Source organism: Diuraphis noxia, unplaced genomic scaffold (assembly GCF_037042655.1).
Source record: "Diuraphis noxia isolate RWA-SAM2 unplaced genomic scaffold, SU_Dnox_SAM2 contig0004, whole genome shotgun sequence".
Classification (NCBI taxonomy): Eukaryota; Metazoa; Arthropoda; class Insecta; order Hemiptera; family Aphididae; genus Diuraphis; species Diuraphis noxia.
In genome coordinates this window covers 66,606,848-66,630,431 of record NW_028301714.1, presented here as the reverse complement: position 1 = coordinate 66,630,431, position 23,584 = coordinate 66,606,848, and the positions used below count along the sequence as shown (strand labels likewise).

Genomic DNA, 23,584 nt, shown 5'->3' with positions numbered 1-23,584 from the left:
ATGGTTACGTATTAATAAAACTAAATAAACATTAATTTACCTCCACTGAGTATCATAACTTAAATTATATTTTTCTGTGTCTCTAAAATGCATTTGGAAGTTTCTTTTAAAAATGTACTAAAAATATAATTGTAAACAATTTTGTTTAAAGTGCCACAGTTTCAGTATTTATCAAATAGTTTCCGATAATACACACGTTGGCAGATTTACTCAAAACAATTTATCATTGTTGCGGATATTTTGGATTGTCTTAAATATTCTATAATAATAAATGGTAAGAAAAAAATGTTTAATTAAATCGATTTTGAAACGCAGTAAACAAAAAACATTTTAATTTAACATTACTTTTTAGCATAATTATTTCTAGTCAAATCCTAGAAGGATAATAATTATAAGAAGAGGAAAAACAACAAATATTTTAAGGTATAACCGGAGTAAGAAAAGTGAGGGATGACGCCCCAATCTGTTATTCGAACCCACCGTTGTAGACATTGGTTCTCAAATTGTATTGTCACATTGGCTGTTACGTGTCGTGGTGGCCTTGGCATTGGAATGATTTTAATAACCCTTTAAAAAAAATTCTGCTTGGCGTATGTCGCCCAATTGGCGGGTAGTTATTATTTTTTGCTCCCGACTACAAAAGTCAAATATTACATTATGTATTCCAATATTATTTTTTAAATATATTAATAATTATAAATGTAATTTTTTTTTTTTAAGCTATTTAAAATAACAAATTGTTAAAATATAAATTTGAACAATTAAAAACACATAATTCGATAGTATATAAATAATTATATTTTTTCATCCGTACATTTCATATGAATGCAATATTTTTATAATAATATAACAATTTCTTTAACAGAATAGATATTAAAGAAACCCTAAGCCGTAGTAGTAAAAGTGTAATAACATATCGCTAAAAAAAGTTTTAAAAAAAGACGAAGTACTTGTAATATATATTTTGAATGTAAAAAATAACGTGAAAAAAGACATTTTTGTTCCAAAAATGAAACCATACAAAATAATGCATTATAATTTGTTATTTTTAATAATTGTTTGCATTCTTCTTTACTTTAAGACCAGAGACCATATTCAGATTTTAAATTAGAGAAACAAAAATATGTCTGTGTTCCAGCTATTTAGGCAGTATGATTTTGAATCCTGTAAAAAAAAAAAATAAAACAATTTTAATACAATCAATACGACAATACTCTAATAGATTTTAACCAGATTTTTGAGGGAAAAAGAAAATTAGCTGGTGTAACTTTATGTATTAAGAATAAATGCATTTTGTAGATTAAATATTCATTGTTAATTATTACTTAAACAATGAGCATTAATTATGTACTACAAAGGATAACAGCTAAGTTTGAAAACCAAAGAACATAAGTTCTAAGCATAATTATCGTATCATGATAGTTGATAGTTTAGACAATAGACATTACAATATTGTTTATGCTTTTATGTTGACTTAATAAACTATTAAATTCTAAAAAGTTTTTATTAAAATTACCAACAGTAATTAGTCTAATACTCCAATCTATGAAAGCTTAATCAATCTTAACAATACACACCTTAGTCGTTATTAATAGCAGTACAAATTTAAAACAAATTTCACTTGAATACATAAAAGTAATAATTACTTACGCCGTGTAATTAAAAAATGAACGGAAATGGTGTGTTCATAGGAGCTTGCTGCTGAGACTGTTGTTGGGCTTGCTGTTGTTGACTTCTAGATTGGTCCCATTCTAATTTTGGATCAAAAGCCATTTGGCCAGGACCATGATGATTTGATGCTAAAAGGTGATGGGACTGTTGTTCCAAGTGACCATTCGCCGCAAACAATGGCATTGTTTGCATCATGGCAGTATGGTGATTCATATTAGCACTCGTTAGATGTTCAGTGGACTAAGGAAATGTATACAGTTATAGTATAGTTTATGTTAAGAGGACGCCACACCCACATATGTTGTCTCTATCCTACAAATGTACAAAATAGCAAAAACTGTTTTGTGTGAAATAGAACTACTCAAGCTATAATAGTAGTAAGACTTCAAAATTATATACAATAAAGCCGAGAACACTATCTGTGAAATAACTTTTATTTTTTTGATATTGAAAATGTTCTTATTGTTACAAAATTCATTATTTTTGTGTTTTTCAAAATTGAATAACTTTTTTTCCATAGATATTTCAAAACTTAAAACGATATTTCACAGCCAAAGTTCTTCTACTTATTTGGTGAACATTTGTTTTTTTAGTTATTACTGTAGTATTCTCTATTTTTCCCACACTAAACAGTTTTTGTCATGTTTTACATTTGTAAGACAGAGACAACTCATGTGGGTATATTAATAGCTATTACCACAAAAATCAAGCAGTGACCTTGTTGATAGTGACATGATGCAAGGGGTAAAAATAATTGTATTAATTTTTAAAATAAGCTTTATGTTCATAGATAAATTATAAAATAACTGTGCATGTGTGGACAAAAATGGGGTGAAACATAAAAGAAAAAATTAATTTTTTATTTTCCAATAAAATTTAACATAAAAATTACTAATATTATTAATCAATTTTCATGATACAAGTGTAGCAAGTGTTGTTTATAGCATTATGTCATCAAGGTGTTGTTTATTTTCAACAATTGGTCGTAATTGAATGGTTTAAATTTTTACAGTTATCTCTTTAATGTTTTCAAGCGCACAAATGCAATATATACATTAGGCCAATTTGAAACTCGGCATGATAATATATACTACTTTTCCAATGTCATCACCAACTATGGTAAAGAATAGACTTCAATATTAGAGCATTTAACAATTTTTTTTAGATACAAACCTTACAAAAAATATTTTGGAAACAAAAATTGTTTATCCACTATCCAGTCCAATAATTTATTTATGTGAAAAATTAAAAATAGTATATAATATTTATCATTTTTCAAGATTATTAAATTATTAAAAAATGAATAAGGTCTGATAAATTACATCCAATCATAATAATAACTATTATATGTTCTGTAACCAATGAAAGCCATATAAATATACATTTCATAATTTAATTTATTATTCATGTAAAGAAAATATTTGTATAATAAAGACAAATCGAAATTACAGTCTTATTGAGGTTTTATTAAATCATGGAAAGTTATGAAATATTCCGTAGTGCCTATTTATCATTAATGTTGTCATAATACAAATAGGAGAGAACGTAACACCCTCATGTGTTGTCTCAGTCTTATGAATGCATAACATAGCAAATTTTACACTCAGCAGATCACATCTAGCTACATTAAAAATTACAGTGAATTGACTTCTAATAAAATTTAAAGGTAAGAGTATTATTTAGACGACTTTATGAGGTTTTATATAACATATTTTAATTTTGAAGTTGTAAATATTTTAAAATTGTAAATGTTTAGAACATCTTAGAATACTTATAACTTATTTAACAATTAAAATATAGTAAAAAATGAAGTCATCTAAATAATACTCTTACCTTTAACTTGATTAGAAGTCAATTCACTGTAATTTTTAATGTAGCTAGATGTGATCTGCTGAGCATAAAATTTGCCAGGTTATGTACTTGTAAGATGGAGATAACACATGCAGGAATCATGTCCTCATAATAAGTAATTAGTCATAATTAATTAATGATAGCACATAGAAATTGCAAGTTTGATGTATGCACCCCTTAGATATTAAAAAATCTAAGTTTTAAGTTTCAAGAAGATTGGTTTATAAGTTAAAGAGAATATCACAATAATAAATTAAATCATATTGTACCCAATTAATATGGGTATTGGCAATTATATGTATGTATACATTTACCAACATAAGGCATATATTTTTTAAATTATTTAAATATTTATTAAATATTTCTAGTCACTGCTCAGTTTTTGTAGCTTCAACTGAAGTTAAAATACATAATGAACAATGTTTTGTACTTATTTATTTCTGAGTTATTTGTATTTACCTGGTAGGTATCAAATAAATTATGTTCATCCATCATAGGTCTTGGTCCAAGAGGAAAATTAACAGGTGGTGGAGGAGGGGTACGGAAAAGGTCGTGATGAGCCCAATGCATTTTCATGTCTGACCAATTTGCATGTTGTTGCGGATGAGGATTTTCTCCAATTAGATTTTGTTTCCATGCTCGTTCTGTACCAATTGGTTTAGGAGGAGCTTTTCGTTCATCAAGATTAGGTGACATATTTGGTGGACTAGCAGTTGCTTCCATTCCTGCAAACATTTCTGCATTGCCATTAACTGGATGTAAAGCAGGTCGTCCAAATGGAGGAGGAGGTTGATTAATAAAATGAGTCCAACGATTAGGATTGTTGGGTGCAACTCTTAAGTTTGGTAATTGTTGATGAAACTTTTGTTGAAATGGCATTACATTGGGTACCATAGGTGGTTGAAGGAAATTTTGTGGTACTTGATTATTGTAGACTTGTTGAGGTTGAACCATGTTTTGATTAGATTTAATAGTAGCAAAGTCTGGTGCTCGTGGGTTTAATCTTGAACGTTCAACATTTATTTGTGCTGATTGATGAGTTTGATCAGAGATGTATGGATGTTGGGATTGTGAATGGTAAGGTTCTGGTTGAGGTTGTTGAACAGCAGGTTGGATGCCTGTATTATTGTTGTATTGTGTCACAGGAGAACTCATAGGAGGTGTTGTGGTACGACTACCGTTTGTGCTTCCAGTATTTCCTCCTCCAGTTTTGGTAGATATTGGAGATGATAGGCCAGCTCCTCGATAACCCGGTGCTTTAGATGCATCAGCCATAGGTGTTTCAGTTTCCAAATATTTTTTAGGTTGACCAATTGTTCCGATTGATGGAGTAACAGCTGGAATATGATTACCTCCAGTAAAAGTAACACTTGGTTTTTGTCCTCCACACTCCCCATCTCTACCCCACATTGTTTGAACAGATATCTAAAATATGTAATAATGCAAATTAATACTTACATTCATAACAAAAAAGTGTGTCATATATGAATAAATATACCTTAGAAAATGAATCAAATAATGAATACTCTGAAGCGTCCACGACTTGAGGTTTAATTTGTGGTTGAGGTGGTAATGGAGCTTTGCTCACCATCGGTGACACAATAGCAACTGGATGGTGAGTAACAGATGTTGATTCTTGTTGTGGTTTAGGTTGAGCGAGAGGTAATGCATTGGTAGATTTGGTCACAACAGTCATTGCAGGAGTTGATACATTTTCTGTTGTAATAGGTGTTACAGAAACAGTAACCGTAGCAGTAGTTGATGGAGTTACAGAAACAGATTGAACAACTTTAGAAGGAACTGGAGGTTGAGGTTGTTGTGAAGGTTTAGATACTGAATCTGAAGAAGATATTATGGCATTTGTATAGGACATTGTTGGTTTGACAGTGCTTGTGGTTATCTTCTTTTCGCCTATAAGAAAATAATATTCTATATTTAAAGAAATTTAATTTACAGATATATAATGCATTTTTTCTTAAAACATTCAAATCTATAGCTAGTTCAAAATTAAATGATAAATTAAAAATCATGAAAAACACAAAATTAGATTCAATCTTTTTTTAACTTTCATGTTATTTAATCATGAAAACATAATTTAAAAAAAAAAATGAATAAAAATCCAGTGACAGGGGCTAAGGAAAACCTGATGAATATATTAGATGATAAGGGAAAAAATAACGCTAAAAGAATAATACCATCTACTATTACAGTGACTTTGTAGGGGCATTAAAAATCTAACTTATATTTTATTTATCGTTTATTTTAATGTTTACAAGTACTTAACAACACATAGAAAATATTAGAAAATACAATTAAAAAAAAGCGGGTAAGTGGATGTTGCTCTGATGTACATTAGGTGGTGGGGTGGATCTCTGACTAGGGTAGGTTAGATTTGAATGCAATGATAAGTATCATTGTATATGAAAATGATTCTGAACAGAGATGATTTGTCAGTCTAGGATATATTATATTTAAATATTGTCATATATTTTGAAACAAATATTTTATTTTTCAATTGAATTTTGAACTACAAAATAATTTGCAAATATTCATGGTTTTGACAAATTTTTGTCAATATTTGAAATTCAAATGATAATACAAATTTAAATTGAATTTCCGGTGGACATTTTTTTTTGTGATAAAGATTGACAAATTTGTAAGGAATCTTGTATTAAATTTTCAAATATTAGATATAAAAGGAAAATTTTTTATGAATTTCTAGCATACAATTATTTGCGAATTTTTTTTGTGATTTTTACATATTATGTCAAAATTCAAACTTTGAATGCTTTTAAAAAAAGGTATGCAAATATATTTCTTTTATTTTGCAACTGCTATTGTAAAAATATGTTAGGAGTCTTGTATTAAATTTTCAAATCTTAGAATTAAAAAGAAAAGTTTTTATGAATTTCTATCTAAGATAATTTGAACACTGCCGTAATTTTTACATATTTAGTCAAAATTTGAACTTTAAATGCTTATAAAAAAAATTGTGACTATGTATTCCTTTTATTTTTCAATTGCTATTGTAAAAATATATTATGAGCCTTGTATTAAATTTTTAAATCTTAGATATAAAAGGAACATTTTTTATGAATTTCTAGCATAAAATAATTTACAAATTTTCGTGATTTTTACATAAAATGTTGTCAAAATTCAAACTTTGAATGCTTAAAAAAAAAATTGTGACTATGTATTCCTTTTATTTTGCAACTGCTATTGTAAAAATATTTTAGGAGCTTGTATTAAATTTTCAAATATTAGAATTAAAACGAAAACTTTTATGAATTTCTATCTAAGATAATTTGAACATTGCCGTAATTTTTACGTATTTAGTCAAAATTTGAACTTTAAATGCTTATAAAAAAAAATTGTGCCTATGTATTTTTAATATTTTTACAATGTGTTAGAAGTCTTGTATTAAATTTTCAAGCTTTTGTACCGAACACATACAATTTTATCAATATTTATAGAAAAAAAAAACTAAAAAAGTTGAAAAATTAAAATGTCAGTTAACAGCTCAAAACAAATCTAAATATTTTGAAAATTTTATCAAATAAAGAAAATGCCTTTTTTAACATTCAGTGAAAATTTCAAGTATCTGTGGTCATTTGTTTTAGAGCTACACCAAAATAAAGAAATTGCTAAAAGTGAAATTCCAATATTGTAAAAATTTAAATTTCAAATGCTCATAAAAATTTAATTTGAATTTCCGGTGGACTTTTTATTTGTGATAAAGATTGAAAAACTTTTAAGGAATCTTGAATTAAATTTTCAAATCTTAGATTTAAAAAGAAAATTTTAAAAGTTTTTCTCGATTATTTAGAAAAGTATTAAGGAAAAAATGTCAAAGTCAGCTATCTCGTATTTTTATATATCTGTGGTTTTAACATAACAATGCTTCACTACAATGGTAATTTTGATGTTTATCAAGTAGAATCATACTATTGAAATTTGATTAATACAAAGGGGAGTTTCATTAATTCAAATTTAATTTAATTAATGGACAATCAATATAATAACTATTCTTTATGAGAATTAAAGAGATATTAAATTATTAAATAACCTCTTGTAACAAAATTATTCAGAACTAATGGATTTTAGAATTGTTAAGGATAGGTATTAGGTAAACTAAAATATATGATGGTATATACATTATATGTTTAACTATTAAATTTTAGTAAGGAGATTTCCGTCTAATAGGGGCTCTGCCTATAAGGACATGTTTCAATGTACTAGCTTTCATTTATTAATACGTAAATGTATATTACCTGCAGCTACAGCAGCAACAGTAGGTCGAGGACCATTGACAGTGATGGTAGGCTTAATGGTCATAGAAGCAACAATCGCTAAAAAGAATCAAAATTTGAGCTTATTAATTTGTTTCTATTATTCACTATTCAAACTTACATGGTGCAGATGTGAGTTTAGAAGTAGTTACAACTGATATTGGTTGACTAACGACAAGTTTTAGTGGTAATGCGGCAGCTGCTGCTGTTTTGGCTTTAGCGTTATTCTTAAAACAAAATAAAATAATTCTAAATAACTATTTTGATGTAATTATATAAACTTAATTACCACTGATTTATCCCAAGCACTAGTAACTTTAGGATTTTTTGCAATAACACTCATAATATTAACTTCTGGATCTTTTATTAGCATAGCAATTAAATCATGAGCTTGTTTTGTAACATCTGTCGATCCCCTATACAAAATATTTAAAATTAATGTTAAATATAAAATTTATTGACATTTAATATTAAGATTGTTTTACTAACTTTATAGTAATTATTCTTTCTCCCTGTCCTTTACTTTGATTATCCACCTCAATTAATGCTCCAGTTGAAGCTCTTATGGCATTTATATTACTTCCACCACGTCCAATTACACGACTAATTGCATTTAATGGCACAGACACTTTTTTACTCCTGTAAGGCGATGCAAGGTACCGAGTTCGAACCACTTCTTTCCATCCTTCTTCACGTCCACGGGTTTGCTTCACAGGACTAACGTTAGAAGTTTTTGCACCAACATGAATATATTCTTCACTTCTAGAAAATAATACAACAAATTATTAAGGCTAATATATATATATATATATATATACAGAATTAAATTTGTTGAATATCATACGGATGTTTTTTATGCTTAACAAGAAAGTTTTCACTTCCTGTAGCTTCAAAATCTTCTCGAGCAGCTGGATTCTGTGTTGATTCAAAAACCATATTATTGACTACTTTGTTGTTTCCTTTGTAATTATTTAATTTTACAGATTCTTTACGAGTGGTATTAGTGACATTGTTATTTGACTGTTGAACTTTAGTTTTTAGTTGTGCATTTTTAGTAACTGCTTGAGGTATAATTTCAGTTTTGGTGGGAGGTACTGCAGTAGTAGCAATTTTACTTTGAGTTGAACTGACTTGATTTTTCTTTTCCTAAACATAAAATCATCATTAAATTGTTGTAATTTTTTTCAATATTCTTAAATACCAACCTTATTTGATTTAGTTTGAGAAGAATTTACTTTAGCTGTGTTTGTTTGAGTAGCAGCTGAATTTGTAGTTAATTTAGAATTTGTTGTGGATGTAGTGGGTTTGACTTCTACACAAACTTCTTTACTTTTTTTCTTTTTTTCTTTTTTATTGGAAGATGCGATTTGAGTTTGGGCTAATCGAGCTGCAGCATTTTTAGCATCTGTACTACTACAACTCCCTTGGCTGTTGGCATCAATACCACTATCACCCTCTTCAACATCTCCTGACATCACACTGCTTAGCACAGTAACTTTTCCTTTCTTTTTTAAATCAACTTTTTTTTTCATTTCAACCAATACTATAAAAATACAAATTTCAAAATATATAATCTGCTACAAATTCAATAATTATGAATTATGAATTTACTATTTATTGTTATTTATAATACCTGTAACAGGTACTTCTTCTTCTTCATCTTCTTCTTCCTCTTCTTCATCAATTTCTTGTTCATCATTTTTTTCTTCTGTTTCTTCTTCCAATTTTTTACCACTTTTGGCTTGTTTCTTCTTTTTCTTTTTCATTTTTCGACGAGCAGCAGAAGCTTTTTTTAATTCTTCTTTAGTCTTTTCCATATCAAGTTCTTCAAGCAATATAGAAGCATTTTTATTGGCTCTAGCTGCTTGCTGGTCTTTAGATATCCGAATAGCAATCATGCAGTCATGACATTTATCAATAGACTCCTAAAAATAATATTGAGATAATAAAATTTTAAATATCATAAAAAAATAATTAAAAATTACATACTTTATCACTCAATGTAGTAAGAAATCGTGTCATTTCTTGATCACTTGGGAACTGTGATACATGGTTAACCATCCATCTTACTACTTTAACATGGCCTTTGCGAAATGCAGCCATTAAACAGGTAACTTTTCTATTATCTTGGGAATCTATGTTGGCACCAACTTTATAGAGTAATTCAATTACACCTAAATGACCACCATTGGCAGCCAACCACAAAGGGGAATTTCCTTTTTTATTTTTTACCTCCACATGTGCATTTCTATAACAATTCAAATTAAATATAAAAATTTACTTGTTTAGTTGAAAGTTAATATTGTTACATACTTCTCTAGTAGTAGTTCAACAAATCGTACATGACCCTTATCTGCTGCTATTGTGAGAGCAGTATCACGAGAAGATGGCACTGGATTAGCATTTACATCAGCTCCTTTATCAATTAACACTCTACCAACTTCAACATAGCCACCACTAGCTGCTTCCATCAAAGGTGTTAATCCAGTCTGAACAGAAAATATTTTTGTTAATTAAATTAACAAAAAAGATAAAAAATTAAATAAATAGCCATATTTACTTTAGCTCTATGTTCTACGTTGGCTTTTCGATCTAATAACAAAGAGACTACTTCGTGCCTGCCTTGAAAACACGCTAATGTGAGTGCAGTATTACGGTTTGTTTCAATTTGAGCATTTATATCACTGCCCATGTCTAATAGTAACTTGACAGCAGCTAAAAAAAGTTTGATATTTAATATATATAAGCAATATATTTGTAGAATATTATATGTACTAACCTGTATGTCCATTCATAGCAGCTAACATTAAAGGAGAAATTCCCAACTTGGAACCAGTTCGAGAATTTATTTCTGCTCCATTACTCAATAATAATTTAATTATGTTAACATAACCACCAGAAGCTGCTAAACTCAAAGGGGTATAATCTGAAACATTCCTATGCTCTTTGTTTGCTCCTCTTTGAAGCAATAAATCACAAACCTAAAATGAGTTAAATTTTAGTTGAATAAATCTTAAAATATCATTTAAATAAGTATTTTTTTTTACCTCATAACGGCCACCAGAACAAGCTAAAGAGAGTGGTGTATCTTTTGTTCGTTCAGACTGTGCTTCCATATTAGCTACATTACTCAGGAGAATTTCAACAATTTTATCAAAACCTCCCGTAGCAGCTAATATCAATGGTGTAAATCCTTTCTTATCCCTATGTTCTATGTTCGCACCTCGGACTAATAAAAGTTTAACTAATTCTTCATGCCCACCAGCACAAGCAACTGTTAAAGCTGTATCGTGGTTGCTCTCTGTTTGTGAATCCACATTGATGCCATATGATATGTCAGCATCACTGCCATATGATTCTCCAGTAGTAGTGGAGAATTCTGTAAATATAAAATTTAATAATTAGTTTAATCTATAAATTATGTTATCAAATAATTGCAACAATATTCTCAGTTATTCTCTTACTGGAGCTAGCGACATCCGATTGGGCAACAGAATTTGATGCTGGGGTGTTATTTGATCCAGGTTGGGGGGCTGAACTTGGTGGCTGGGGCCGAACTTGATAGCGCGCCTTTTTACCTTTATTTGTAGTAGTCGTCGTAGCAGTAGTTGTTGAAGTAGTTGTCGCAGAACGCTTATTCGATGTCACTGACTCTGATGGTGTTTGAGTAGCGGCAGCCACTTGAGTAGGAACACAGTTGATCAACGTAGGTATTGTTGTAGTAGTAGGTTGTTGCTGAGATGCTGATTCATCTACAATTATTTTTAAGTTTTAGTATTTGTGTTTATACTACATTTCAGAATAACAAATTTTATTTATTATTAATTTTCTTAAAATTTTTTACAGAAGTATTTCAATAAATTAAAACTCGAGTTATATTTTACTTGAAACTTTAGTCAATTTTATTTTATTGAATGTAAGTAAATATTGTTTTAAAAATATTTAATACCATGATTTACTCTAATTAAATGTATATAAAAGTAGTAAAAGACCAAAAGTCTAACTTATAATAAAAGTACAGATTTAAATAATCTCATAAACTAATCTTAATACAACAAAACAAATCAAACAACCTTTAAATGATTATTATTCTATATTCATTTATTTTTCTAAAAACTGTTAAAATTATAGATGTGAAAACTAATTAAAAAATATGAATAACTCTCACCTAAACTAAGCTGGGACACTGCACCAGCAAAATTAGCTATATCCATTGATGATAAATTTTTAATTCTAAAATCAATTGATGTTTGATTTTGAACATAGTTCTGAAACAAAAATATATAAATATTGAGATAAAATCAAATAATATTAAATTTAAAATACTTTACTTTGAACGATTGAGAAGAAAAAGTACTGCTTAATCCAGAATCTGAAGAATTGATATTGCAACGATGGTTCTGAATTTCTTTTTGAAGTCGTTCATCTATATTTGGTACTTTAAAGTTTAAATTATGAATGATAAAGTGTATAATATGAGGTATTTATTATTACTTACAATTTGATATATCTTCAAGCGTGAGAGGGGAATCCCTAACTAAATTTTCTAGAAGTTCTGCATCAATACAATTTAATGCTTTAAAGTCAATTCGTGTATTAAGATCACCAGGTAATGGCAACAAACCAGTTGTACCATGAGGTAAACTGTCATGTAAAGCTCCAGACAGTGGCAGTAAATTCTTCACCATATTATCTGGAATTTGTAGGTCTTTACGTACTTTTAATAGGTGTTCACTCATCAGAGAACTAATCATTAATTCTTTAAGGTTGGCATGCCCACCATCATTAGCTTCTCGTTTAGCAGTTTGCTCTTCACAAAATTTAATCATACGAGCTGCTAATTCTTTATCACAGCCATCACCTGAATGCCTTTCAATAAACTAAAATGTTCAAATTAAATACATGGTTAATATAAAATATAAGGAGTTACTACATGGTTAATTTAATTTAAATAGCAAAACATTAATTTAATCAAATAAATCAAAAATTCATACTTCAGCTTTAAATTGTGGTTTCATTGCTGCAACTCCCGCCATAACACCTCTAGCGTAATTGGCATCTAATGTTGCTTGAGTTGCTTCATTAACACCTGTCATTCCTGCGAGTGGCTGGGCAGGTTTCTTTTTAAATTTGGCTTTAATTTTAGGTCTATCACTAATGGCAGTTGTTTGAACTACATCAGAACTAGCAGACACAGGTTGGCTAGGATTATTTTTTGATGCATCTCCTGCTTTATTTGAACCTATGGATGTGTTACTTGCTGACGATTCTGTATTAAAATATTTTTAATTTAAAAATAATTTAGATTATTGTAAATAGATTTTGAAAAATATGTAATATCACAACAGTTTTAAAATTGTTAATTACCAGAATTTGAACCATTAGATGAAGTACTAGAATCTAAAACACCAGGTGATGATGCGGATAACGGAGGAGGTGTTGTCATCAATGTTACCATTGAAAGACTTCCATTTTCTTTTAGCTCTTGTTCGACTCTCTGTAAAAATATATAAATAGGTTATATGAATTAATCAAAATATAATAGTGTAATAATATTCCTCTGATTATATTTTGAAATATTTTTCAATAAATGCTTAAAAAAGGCTAATCTATATATTCTTCTTATTATATTAAATTTTTACATACAATTTTAATTTATCAAGCGTTTAATTTTCTCTCAACAACTACTACTGAAATAAAAATGATTTTTTCTATATTCTTACTTTAAGATCTTCAGCTATTTGTTGCCTTTTATATAATTGTTGCTCAATTGCAGCTGTATTAATAAGTGGTTTGGAAGTAGGAGCATTAGCTTTGACATTATTTTCTTTAGGTAATTGAATTTTAAACTAAAGATTTTCAAAAAATAGTTATTTTTGATAGTTTAAACTGTAAATAGAAATAAATCCTATTAATAAGCTAGAAAAATTTACCTGAACATCACTAAATGAACTATTGGGTGTATTAAGTTGTGCTTTTCTTATCATAGCTTTTTGTATGCAAGAATTTGCATTATGTTTGGCATTAGGTCCATAACTTTCTACTATTCTACCAGCGATTGCATGAGCTTTAGACATAACCTGCACTTCAGATAATGCAGATTCATCTACAACTGGTACATCTTCGGCAGGAGTGGTTGGTACAGGTGATACAGGAGGTGTTAACATAACTGAATGTGGATAATCTAATAACAATTTAACAACATTGGTATGGCCACCCTTAGCGGCTTCTATAACCATGGTTGAGTTGTCTTTTAGTTTATGGAAAGGATCAGCTGAATGAGCGAGCAAAAGTTCAACAACTGAAAGGTGACCTCCGGCACAAGCAAGTGACAAAGGTGTATGGTCATTATTGGCAGTGACTTTATTTATATCAGCAGCTTTAGATATTAGGAATTGAACAGTACATAAGTGACCAGCTCTGCATGCTTTCATTAAAGGCGTACGACCACCTTCAGATTCGTGTTCCTGATAAAAATTATAATAATATAAATATGATTAAAATTATGGGTAAATATTAAAAAATACTCACAAGATTAGCACCAAACTGAAGTAACAAATCAGCAACATCTGTATGACCATTTTCACATGCATAGGTCAGTGCTGTATCAGCTGATGTAGTTTGAGCATGAACATCTGCACCACATTCTAAAAGGTATCGAACCAAGTCTATATGTCCTTCTTGAGCTGCTTCCATAAGGGGTGTTGATGCACCAAGCTCCAAAATTGCACCATTTTTTATAAGGAAATCTGCAACATCTAAAAATCCTCCACAACATGCCAAGGTCAAAGCAGTCTCTTGAGTCTCTTCAGTCTGTGCATTAATATTTGCTCCTACATAACAAACTCTCAATTAATAATTTTTTAAACAAGAACAATGTAATGTATTATAAGTTAGTCTTAGAAACTATATATAATTACAAACTAATTTAAAACTTGGTAACATTGTATGATAAAATTTGTTTAAATAAAACTTCTAAGGTGCTCCCTCTCTCTCAGTAATACAAACTCCATAAGACTACAAAACAACAGGTCTTAAAAAATTATTTATGTTAAGAGGACGCTACTACCACAGGTGCTGTATCTGTCTAACAAACGTACAATGTTTCAAAAATTGTTTGTGTGGTAAACTTCACGGTGTATTTATATTGCACAATTACCAAAATTCCACATTGCAAAGGAAAGAACTTTGTCTGTGACGTAGCCTTTTTATTTTACAATAAAATTCTTCCTTGTGTATTGTGAAATTTTGGTGATTTTGCAATAAATACAGAAGGAGTAAAGTTGTTGTGCCAAAACAGTTTTTGCTATATTGTATGTTTATAGGCTGGATACAACACATGTGGCTGTACCACCCAATTAACCGATAAACAAATTTGTTATCAGTTTTTGGGTAATTTGAATATACTAAATCATAATATACTAATACATACATACTAGTATTCATAGGCATTCGTGTTATTATCAAATTTAGGTTTCCCTAACAATATATATTTGAAAATCGTTTATTGTTGTGTGCAATATCGGAAAAAACTTTTAGTTAATAATATCTCTATGAATATAATTGATAAAATAATGTCTAGTTAGTAGTAAACAAATTGTATTTGAAAATTATCATACAACATTACATCACTTTGGTATAAATTGCTTGGGATGTAATTAAAATGTAAATAAAAGACGATCATCAATATATTTTGTCTATTGATACAAACATTTCTGAAAAAAACGTTGTTTGTCATTGAACAAATATATACAAGTACATTTATACTAAATTCATTTTACTTAAAATGTTGTAACAACAAAATTTTTTTACGTTGCTTTCCATTACAAACTTGTTTGAGATTTTAACTGTACACATAGATTACTAACAGAATGAATATTTAACCAATCAACAGAACAATTTAATATTACAACAATGTGATTCCCAAAATGTATTCAAGTATCTTAAACCAAAAAATTGTGAGTACCAAGGATACTAAAAAACCAAAACAATACATTTAAGTTAAGGGCATACATTGGGGTATTGAGGACAGAAAAAACAGTTTGTAGTATCCAATTAACAACAGAGTACTGATACAGTCTTGTGTTAATATTTTACCTATATCAATCTTAAATCATAGAATATCTTAGCCAAGTTATGAAAAATTGCATTTTATCAAAAAGGACATATGTATATAAATGTAATATATATATTTGTTGATTGTTACTTTCTGCAGTTATTTATTATTATTGATATTTTTCATCACTATATATTGGTTAATTAATTTATAAAGAAAATATTTAAGGTTATTAATTATATCAACTAGAATTCAAAAATGTGTACTACTACCTTTACTCAACAATACAGACACCATATCTTCATGACCTTCTCGAGCAGCTTCCATGAGAGGAGTATAGCCTTCATCATTAACTTCTTCAATATTGGCCCCACGGTCGATCAACAATAATGCAAGCTCCACATGACCACCACATGCAGCTAAAGTGAGTGGTGACTCAAAACTATCAGTTGGCATATTAACTTGAGCACCAGAATCTAATAGAAGTCTTGCAACCTCTACATGACCATCCATTGATGCCTCCATCAAAGCAGTATGCATTTCATCTGTCTTATGTTCCTACAACAAATAAATAAATAAATAAATATACAATCATGTATCATGAAAATGATTTGAAATTACTTGATCAGCTCCAGCAGCTAACAGAAAACGGACCATTTCTAAATGGCCTTTATAACATGCTAATGTTAAAGCACTTTCTTTAAATTCATTGGAATGAGTATTTATACCAGCTCCATGTTCGAGTAGAATCTATTTGATGACATTTTAGTAGATAATTATAATAAAAATATTTAATCATGTAATAATTAATATTTTAGAAGGAACTCATACTTTAGCCACTGGAACATGCCCAGCACTTGCTGCTTCCATGAGAGGTGTATGACCATTTTCATTATGATCTTCAACATTAGCTCCATAATTTAAAAGTTCTTTTACAGTATCAACATGGCCTCCAGCACATGCATACATTAATGGTGTATTCCCTGTAAAATAAACATATTTAAAATTAATACAATAACAGCATATAAATACTTGATTAGAATCTATAATACTAACCTGTGGATGATAAAGCGTTCACAACAGCTCCATGAGCAAGTAATAGCCTAACAATCTCTACAAATCCAGAAGACGCTGCTTCCATAAGTGGTGTACAATCTCCTTTAATACCCCGATCTTCAACATTGGCTTGCATTGCTAATAAGACCTAAAATATTATCACAATTTTTCACTTGGTCAGCATCTATATTATATGAAAGTATATAATACTAGCTGATCACCGTTCACATTGTTGCCCGTTAAAAATATGATTTATATATGATTCAAAATTTGTGTTTAATTCATTGTTTAATAGCTGGCTAGTCATGTTTAATACTTCCCACGGATTTAACTTATCTCCATTAAAGTTTTTTAACACAGTCATATAAAATACATAACTAAAATTAAATTCAATCATAATATTTTCTTGCATTTTTAGCTTTGTAAAGGTGATACAATTTTTTTAATTGGTACCTTAATACAAATTGCTAATTTCTTATTCATAATTACTAATTTGTATAACCAATAGTAACTTTATAAATTATAATAAACAAAAATATATTTACATTTATAATTATATAATTATATCAATTATTTCTATAAAAATATTAAAGGCCACTTATCAAGATAAAATATAGCCTATGAGACAGTTTACCTTTCTTTTAAACTCTTTTGCTTAAATATTTAAAAAGATTTTAAATCAGTAAAGTAGTTCCGAACAAGAAACCGAACAAATAGACAGTTAATCTTCTTTGTAACTCTTTTGACTTTTGTAGGGGTGGAATTTAAAAAAATCCTTTATTAGAGGTTTTTTACATCATAAAATTGAAACTAATGACTTACGTTCATACTCATAGCTTCAGTGGTTTTGGCTAGGTGATATTTTTCATTTTTAGCCTATTTAACCTATGTATGTTTCATTATTATTATTTTGAAAAGTATATCTTAATTATCTTTGTTATATTCTGATAATTGTTGAGCTATCATAGTTACAGAAGTTAATAATAATAAAAAAAAACATGTAAGAGCTGAATTTAAAAAAATATATATAGCCTATAACACTCACAAATAATGTAGCTTTCTGTTCATAAAAGAATTTAAAAAATTGGTTCAGTAGATCCAGAGCTTACCCCCTACAGCCTCATAAACTTTACCTCTTTAATAAAGAGTCTTTATTATAGTAATAAGAATAGAATTAAAATAAAACACTAACCTGGGCTAATTCGTAATAACCTGCTGAGCAGGCAAGGGACAACAAACTTTCTCCCTCTTCAGAAGTCTCGTGAACTGATCGACCTTCTGTTAACAGTTTACGAACAGCTCCAACGTCACCATCATGACATGCTTCGACCAGGGTCCTGAAATTTGATTTGATAATTTTTCGGCTTGTACTAACTGTGGCCATAATATCCAACATACTTATTATCATTTTTGGTTTCTGCTCTCATCCGTGTCAAAGCTGCTGCCGCCTCGTCTAAAGCACAAGAAACACTATTGGTTAATTTTCGCAGCACTTCAGGGTCTGTGGTGGACTCAATTGGAACGCCCAGTTTAGTCAGACCTAAACCGCATACGTTTGCACCTGTTAGTTCATTCAAAATAAATCATAGTTTTTTTGTTTTTTTGTTTTTTGTTTTTTAAGGAGAAGCCTAATATTCCCTTAATTTTTTTAAAAATTACTTACTTGGCCTAAGCATAGATCCTGCTGCTTGAAGAAGTGCTTCTAATTGGCGATGGGTGTCAGGATCTCCTTCTATACTTTGTTCGGTATCTGTATCATCTGCTGCTATTAGAAAGGTTGAATTTAAATGGTTATTAGGATCTCGACAAATTTTTTCTTGATTTATACCAAACCTACCAACCTATAACACAAATTAAAAGTTGATATAAATGAATTGCATAAATATTTTAAAACAGAGTTAATATTTATAAATTAGAATAAATCCAAGTAAAAAATTAATCTTAATAGAAGGATTAAAAAATATAGCATGTATATTTATTATAACACCTAATTAAATAAAAATTACCAATTAAAACATTAATATTGAAGCAATTAATTATTAATATTATTTACTTATTGTATAAATTAGTTAAGTAGGTATACTGAACCAGTTTAATCTTATGTTGTCATGTTGATTGTTTAACGTGCAATATTATTATTTTATCTTCGATTTTTTTAATAATAAAAAAATAAATAGGTACCTAACTGAATTGATGAGAAAATAAAAATTCACATTAAATTAATTATAAAATATGGAAATATATAATTTATTTACCTACTAGTACGTGATTATTGAATGGTAACAAATTATTTAATTCCACATCTATCTTTAACACAATCTTAAATAGGAAATTTAGGAACAAAAAAAAAATAAAATAACATAAAGGAACATTACCTAAATATTTATATTATAACAATATTTAAAAACTCATAACTTAAAATTTAAAGTTTTAATCAAGGTAGAAAAAACAGTAAGATTTTAAATTTCGCCAATAGAACTCTGGTACCTAACTAATTTACAATAAAAATAATTGATAAAGGTTTGTACCTATGTTTGATATTAAATTAAATTGAATTAAATAATAATTATTATTAATGAATTAAAAATTAGTCAATTCATGTATCTACTCAGTTATTTATTTATTTTTTTTTTTTGGTTAATCCAACGTTATCTTATTTTTTTTTAATCAAACTTGTGATGAATATAGTTTAATTAATGTAGGTATATTTTAAATTATTAACCTACTTATTTGGACGAAAAAATATGAATGATAAATATTAGTCACAAATTAGAATCTAGATATGTACATTTATTATATTTTAAGACTTATCATTTGATAAATTACAAACATGACACTAAACTTTATTGTCATGTAAAATAATTTGATAAATGTCAGTATTGCTTCAAAATTGTTCCACAATATTTATGTAGGGATATGTTTCAAGACTTTATCAATATGACTATACCAAGTCAAGTGACATATAAAGAATTAATGCCTATTAATACCGTTTGAACTTAAATAATAATTCTAATGACATAAACTGATAAGAACAAAATATAATTTAAGTTATCTTTAAATGATAAATATTGATTTAGAGTAAATCAAACAACTAGTGCTAACAAAATCAGAACAGGAGAATTAGAAATATAAATTAATTGTATATATATTATATAAGATTGACAAGTAGAGACTAGAGAATGAAATAATGTCAGGTACTAGATCCAAACTGTGGGGGGAGGGGTACATTACAAAAAATTATTTTTTTTGAGTCAAATTTAGAATGAGAAAAAATTAACGCCCATTAAGTCTTTGGCATATTATACACTACAATAGGATTTGTATTAGACCCTTGTATCAAAATATCATAATTATTAATTACCATACAATAAACTGCAAAATGTTAAGTTGACATTTGTAGTCGAAAAGATTTGTAAAAACCTATCACGGTTCAATAAAACACACACACACTATGAGGATCAAAATGATATGGCGACAACTACACGACGTCGGTTTCGGAACACTCGTCGATTGTGCAGAAAACCACCGACAAAAACATGTCAGTCGCGCAATAATTCTCTGACAGAGACACGCAAACAAGCCCACACGACTGCACTAGAACGTGGTGACGTACAAGCGGAATCGCAAAGAACAATACGGCGCGGGAGTGGAAGCGGTGTCAGTGGTGGCGGTGGCGGTGGCAGTGGTGAGCGGCGGCGGCAGCGGTATGCGCCGCGTACATTATAAAATCTCGATGCGATTGACCCCGGGCTGGAGGAAAACAAAATAATGAGAATACTAATAGTGGGCAAAAAAAACAACACCGGCCACCGATAGAGGAGTACTCCATACAAGTCATAATAATATCATCACAATCGTAGTTATTAGTTACTAGTTATTATCATTATCATTGATGTACGTACACAGTCAATAGCATAATACGTACAACGCCATTGTTATCGGTTGGAGAGACCGGGGAGTATAGGGAAAACTGAAAACAGACCGGGCTAAACAGCAATAATAACAATAGTAGGCATATTGTGGCGGATAGAATATGCGTTACCATCATTATTATAGATTTAGACGCATAGTCATGTTTCAATTGACGAGAGGAAATAATTTTGAAATAAGGTAGTCTAGTTGACTCGTAGTACGTCGTACAATACATATATAATTTTTTTTTAGGTTAGGTTGTCATGCACACACTTCTCCCCTCCCCCTTCAATAGGCCAAGACTGGGCGGAAACCAGTTGTGACAAAGGGTGCCCCACGGCAGCGGAATGTTGGGGGGGATCGAATTTTCATGAAAACCCCCGAAAGGTCACGGTGACGTCACTTCGCACTAAAAACCGAAATTATAGTTGTGTTACTCACGGAACCGTCGAAGAGGAGAGCGGCGGGGATGACGAAACCGATCGAGAAAAATTAAAACTCAAAAATATACTACATGTCTATCGCGATTCTAATACTACACGTTTTATTCGTTCCCGTACGTCGGAGGCAAAAGAACTTAATTTACAATTTTATCATTATCACTACAGTATGAGATATTACATTAAATTTATACTAAAAAGTAAAAATAATGTGTATGTATACGATTCGCGCTGTATATTATTATAATATATGCGTACTTCTGATAATTCTCCTTCGGAACCGGACGACCCGGACAAGTACATTTGATGATCAGGTTCGTCGTACTCGTCGTCTTGGTATTCCGACTCGGAGACGGACTGCAATCTTTTGTCGATGCAATTGTTGTCCGAGGGCTGGACGGGCGTCGGGGGCGTGAACGAGGGGCCGGCTGACGACGGTGCAGCCGTGGCGTTTCCGCCGCTCGATGTCGTGGGTATTTGTTCCATGACGACGACGTTTATCCGGCTCCCTTTGGTGGAAGGCCGACGGTCGCCTTTTTTCTTTAATTTACCGATTTTTGCGCGGGCGGTCTCAGGCACGGCACACGATACCGTAGACGACGCACACTAACCAACTACTAGTTACTACTCTATCAATTACGACGACACGACTGCGAAGCGGTGCACCAGTGCACCACGACTCGCGCGGCGATGACCCGTGCGCGACCGCGATATCAATGATCCATCACGCGCAACACAGTCGTGGTGGTATCACGGGTTGTCCGATAGTGAACAAAATGTGATATTATTTTTACGGCAACTGGGCCGGGGCCGAATATTATAACGTCGGCGGCACGAGATTCTTGCGGAATGAACGGTGTGGCCGGACGAGCGTGCGTACAGTCGTTTTGTCGAGGGGTTTACTGGCGATTATTTCGTATCGGCGTTTTTTCACGACGAATTATCAAAAACGAGTGCGGGATTGCGGAAAAATAGTTCGCCATGTCTACGACAGCGCCCCCCTCCTCGACCAGAAATTTACTACTACTGCTGTTTCTCCTGTTACTATTATAGTGTTACTACTATATTACTACTACTATTACTACTATTACTACTAAATACTACTACTACTACTATTACTATACTACAACTACTAATACTACTAGTTACTACTTCCACTGTATCGAAATACGTCGTTTTTTGTGCACGTTTGTAGCTCTATCTATATGACAATAAAATTATCACCGTCGTTATGGAAGGAACATAATGGTAGGAATTATTCTGTTATTATTAATTAATTAATTTGTTGTTAATATTATTATTATTCTGTTTCTGTCCCTGCATTTCAGCTACTACACTACTACATACTTAAAATATGCTTGTCCATCATTCACTTATCCCAATTGTTTTTCCTCCAAGAGTCTAGACATTTGATTCTTAGAATTCAGAATTCGCTCGTCTTCATTGATTTGATTTTGATTCATTCATTAACAGTTACTGACTTACTGTGTTTCGTTTCGTTCTCATTCCACTTTTCCGAACCAAATGTGTGAATTAATTTTTCAAGTCTAGTGTATCATAAATTAGCCCGTATTACGTTTAGTCAAATCGTGGCCCGTATGATATTATTAAAATTCCATCATAACTTAATTTTTATTAATAATATTATTCATTACTAATTTTATACCACCCATTAATTTTTGATGATTCATTATCATTTATATATCACAGTGGCAAAAACTCAAACTACTTAAATTGTAGGACTGACGATTGACGACTTCCTCATTAATGTTTAAGCCGCAATAACGCCATTAACACAATCAGTTTTACTGAATATGCTGTACATTCTTAATATGGTCAGTACAGATCAGTGTCAATAACCTATTCTTTCATAATTTTACTACAGTATTATTTTATACAATTGAATATCAAATTATCAATACAGAAGAAATGTAATTTCTCATTATCCACTTCATTACAACAATAATATTATTATCGGTGAGCAGACTAACAACTTGATATCTGATTATGTTTCCATACTATGAGGTCAATAATTACACAAAGACAGTGGCTTAATTAGGAACTTGGTTTGGGTGGTAAGGGTATTATATGTTTTAGCAATATCTGTAAGCTTCATACAGTACCAATTATAAGAGGTCAGCAGTAAAATACAAATTTTGGGGAGGATCCCCCTTAATTACACCCCTGCTCTAGGATTGTTAATATGTTTACCTCAATATGTTCAAGAATAAGGAGCACTATTTATAATATTGTTTGTGTGATGGCAACTTTATGTACATTGCATTTAGTTTTTTTTTTTTTTTTTTATC

General features: G+C 30.2%; 1 protein-coding gene across 7 annotated transcripts; it reads right to left on the bottom strand.

Moving 5' to 3' along the window:
• Window positions 1-775: 775 nt before the first annotated feature.
• mask (multiple ankyrin repeats single KH domain) lies at window positions 776-22,249 on the bottom strand. 7 transcript variants are annotated; one of them, XM_089225155.1, is made up of 33 exons: window positions 21,534-22,249; window positions 18,587-18,764; window positions 18,322-18,484; window positions 18,116-18,260; window positions 16,924-17,071; window positions 16,699-16,850; window positions 16,489-16,617; window positions 16,140-16,425; window positions 14,343-14,644; window positions 13,745-14,278; window positions 13,535-13,660; window positions 13,179-13,308; window positions 12,806-13,080; window positions 12,310-12,691; window positions 12,143-12,249; window positions 11,980-12,079; window positions 11,276-11,563; window positions 10,859-11,190; window positions 10,591-10,792; window positions 10,372-10,526; window positions 10,125-10,300; window positions 9,801-10,059; window positions 9,445-9,736; window positions 9,017-9,354; window positions 8,656-8,957; window positions 8,301-8,570; window positions 8,101-8,227; window positions 7,933-8,038; window positions 7,794-7,871; window positions 5,021-5,433; window positions 3,982-4,947; window positions 1,651-1,911; window positions 776-1,164 (listed from the first exon to the last, which is right to left on the bottom strand). In XM_089225155.1, the coding sequence occupies exons 1-32, from the start codon at window positions 21,759-21,761 to the stop codon at window positions 1,660-1,662; spliced, it is 7,941 nt and encodes a 2,646-aa protein (XP_089081281.1). In that variant the 5' UTR covers window positions 21,762-22,249; the 3' UTR covers window positions 776-1,164; window positions 1,651-1,659. The 7 variants fall into 7 exon arrangements, with proteins under 7 accessions (XP_089081281.1, XP_015377766.1, XP_015377731.1 ...); XM_015522280.2 differs by having other exon boundaries at window positions 8,301-8,573; window positions 11,390-11,563; window positions 21,534-22,247; XM_015522245.2 differs by having other exon boundaries at window positions 8,301-8,573; window positions 12,143-12,237; window positions 21,534-22,247.
• Between the last annotated feature and the right edge of the window lie 1,335 nt (window positions 22,250-23,584).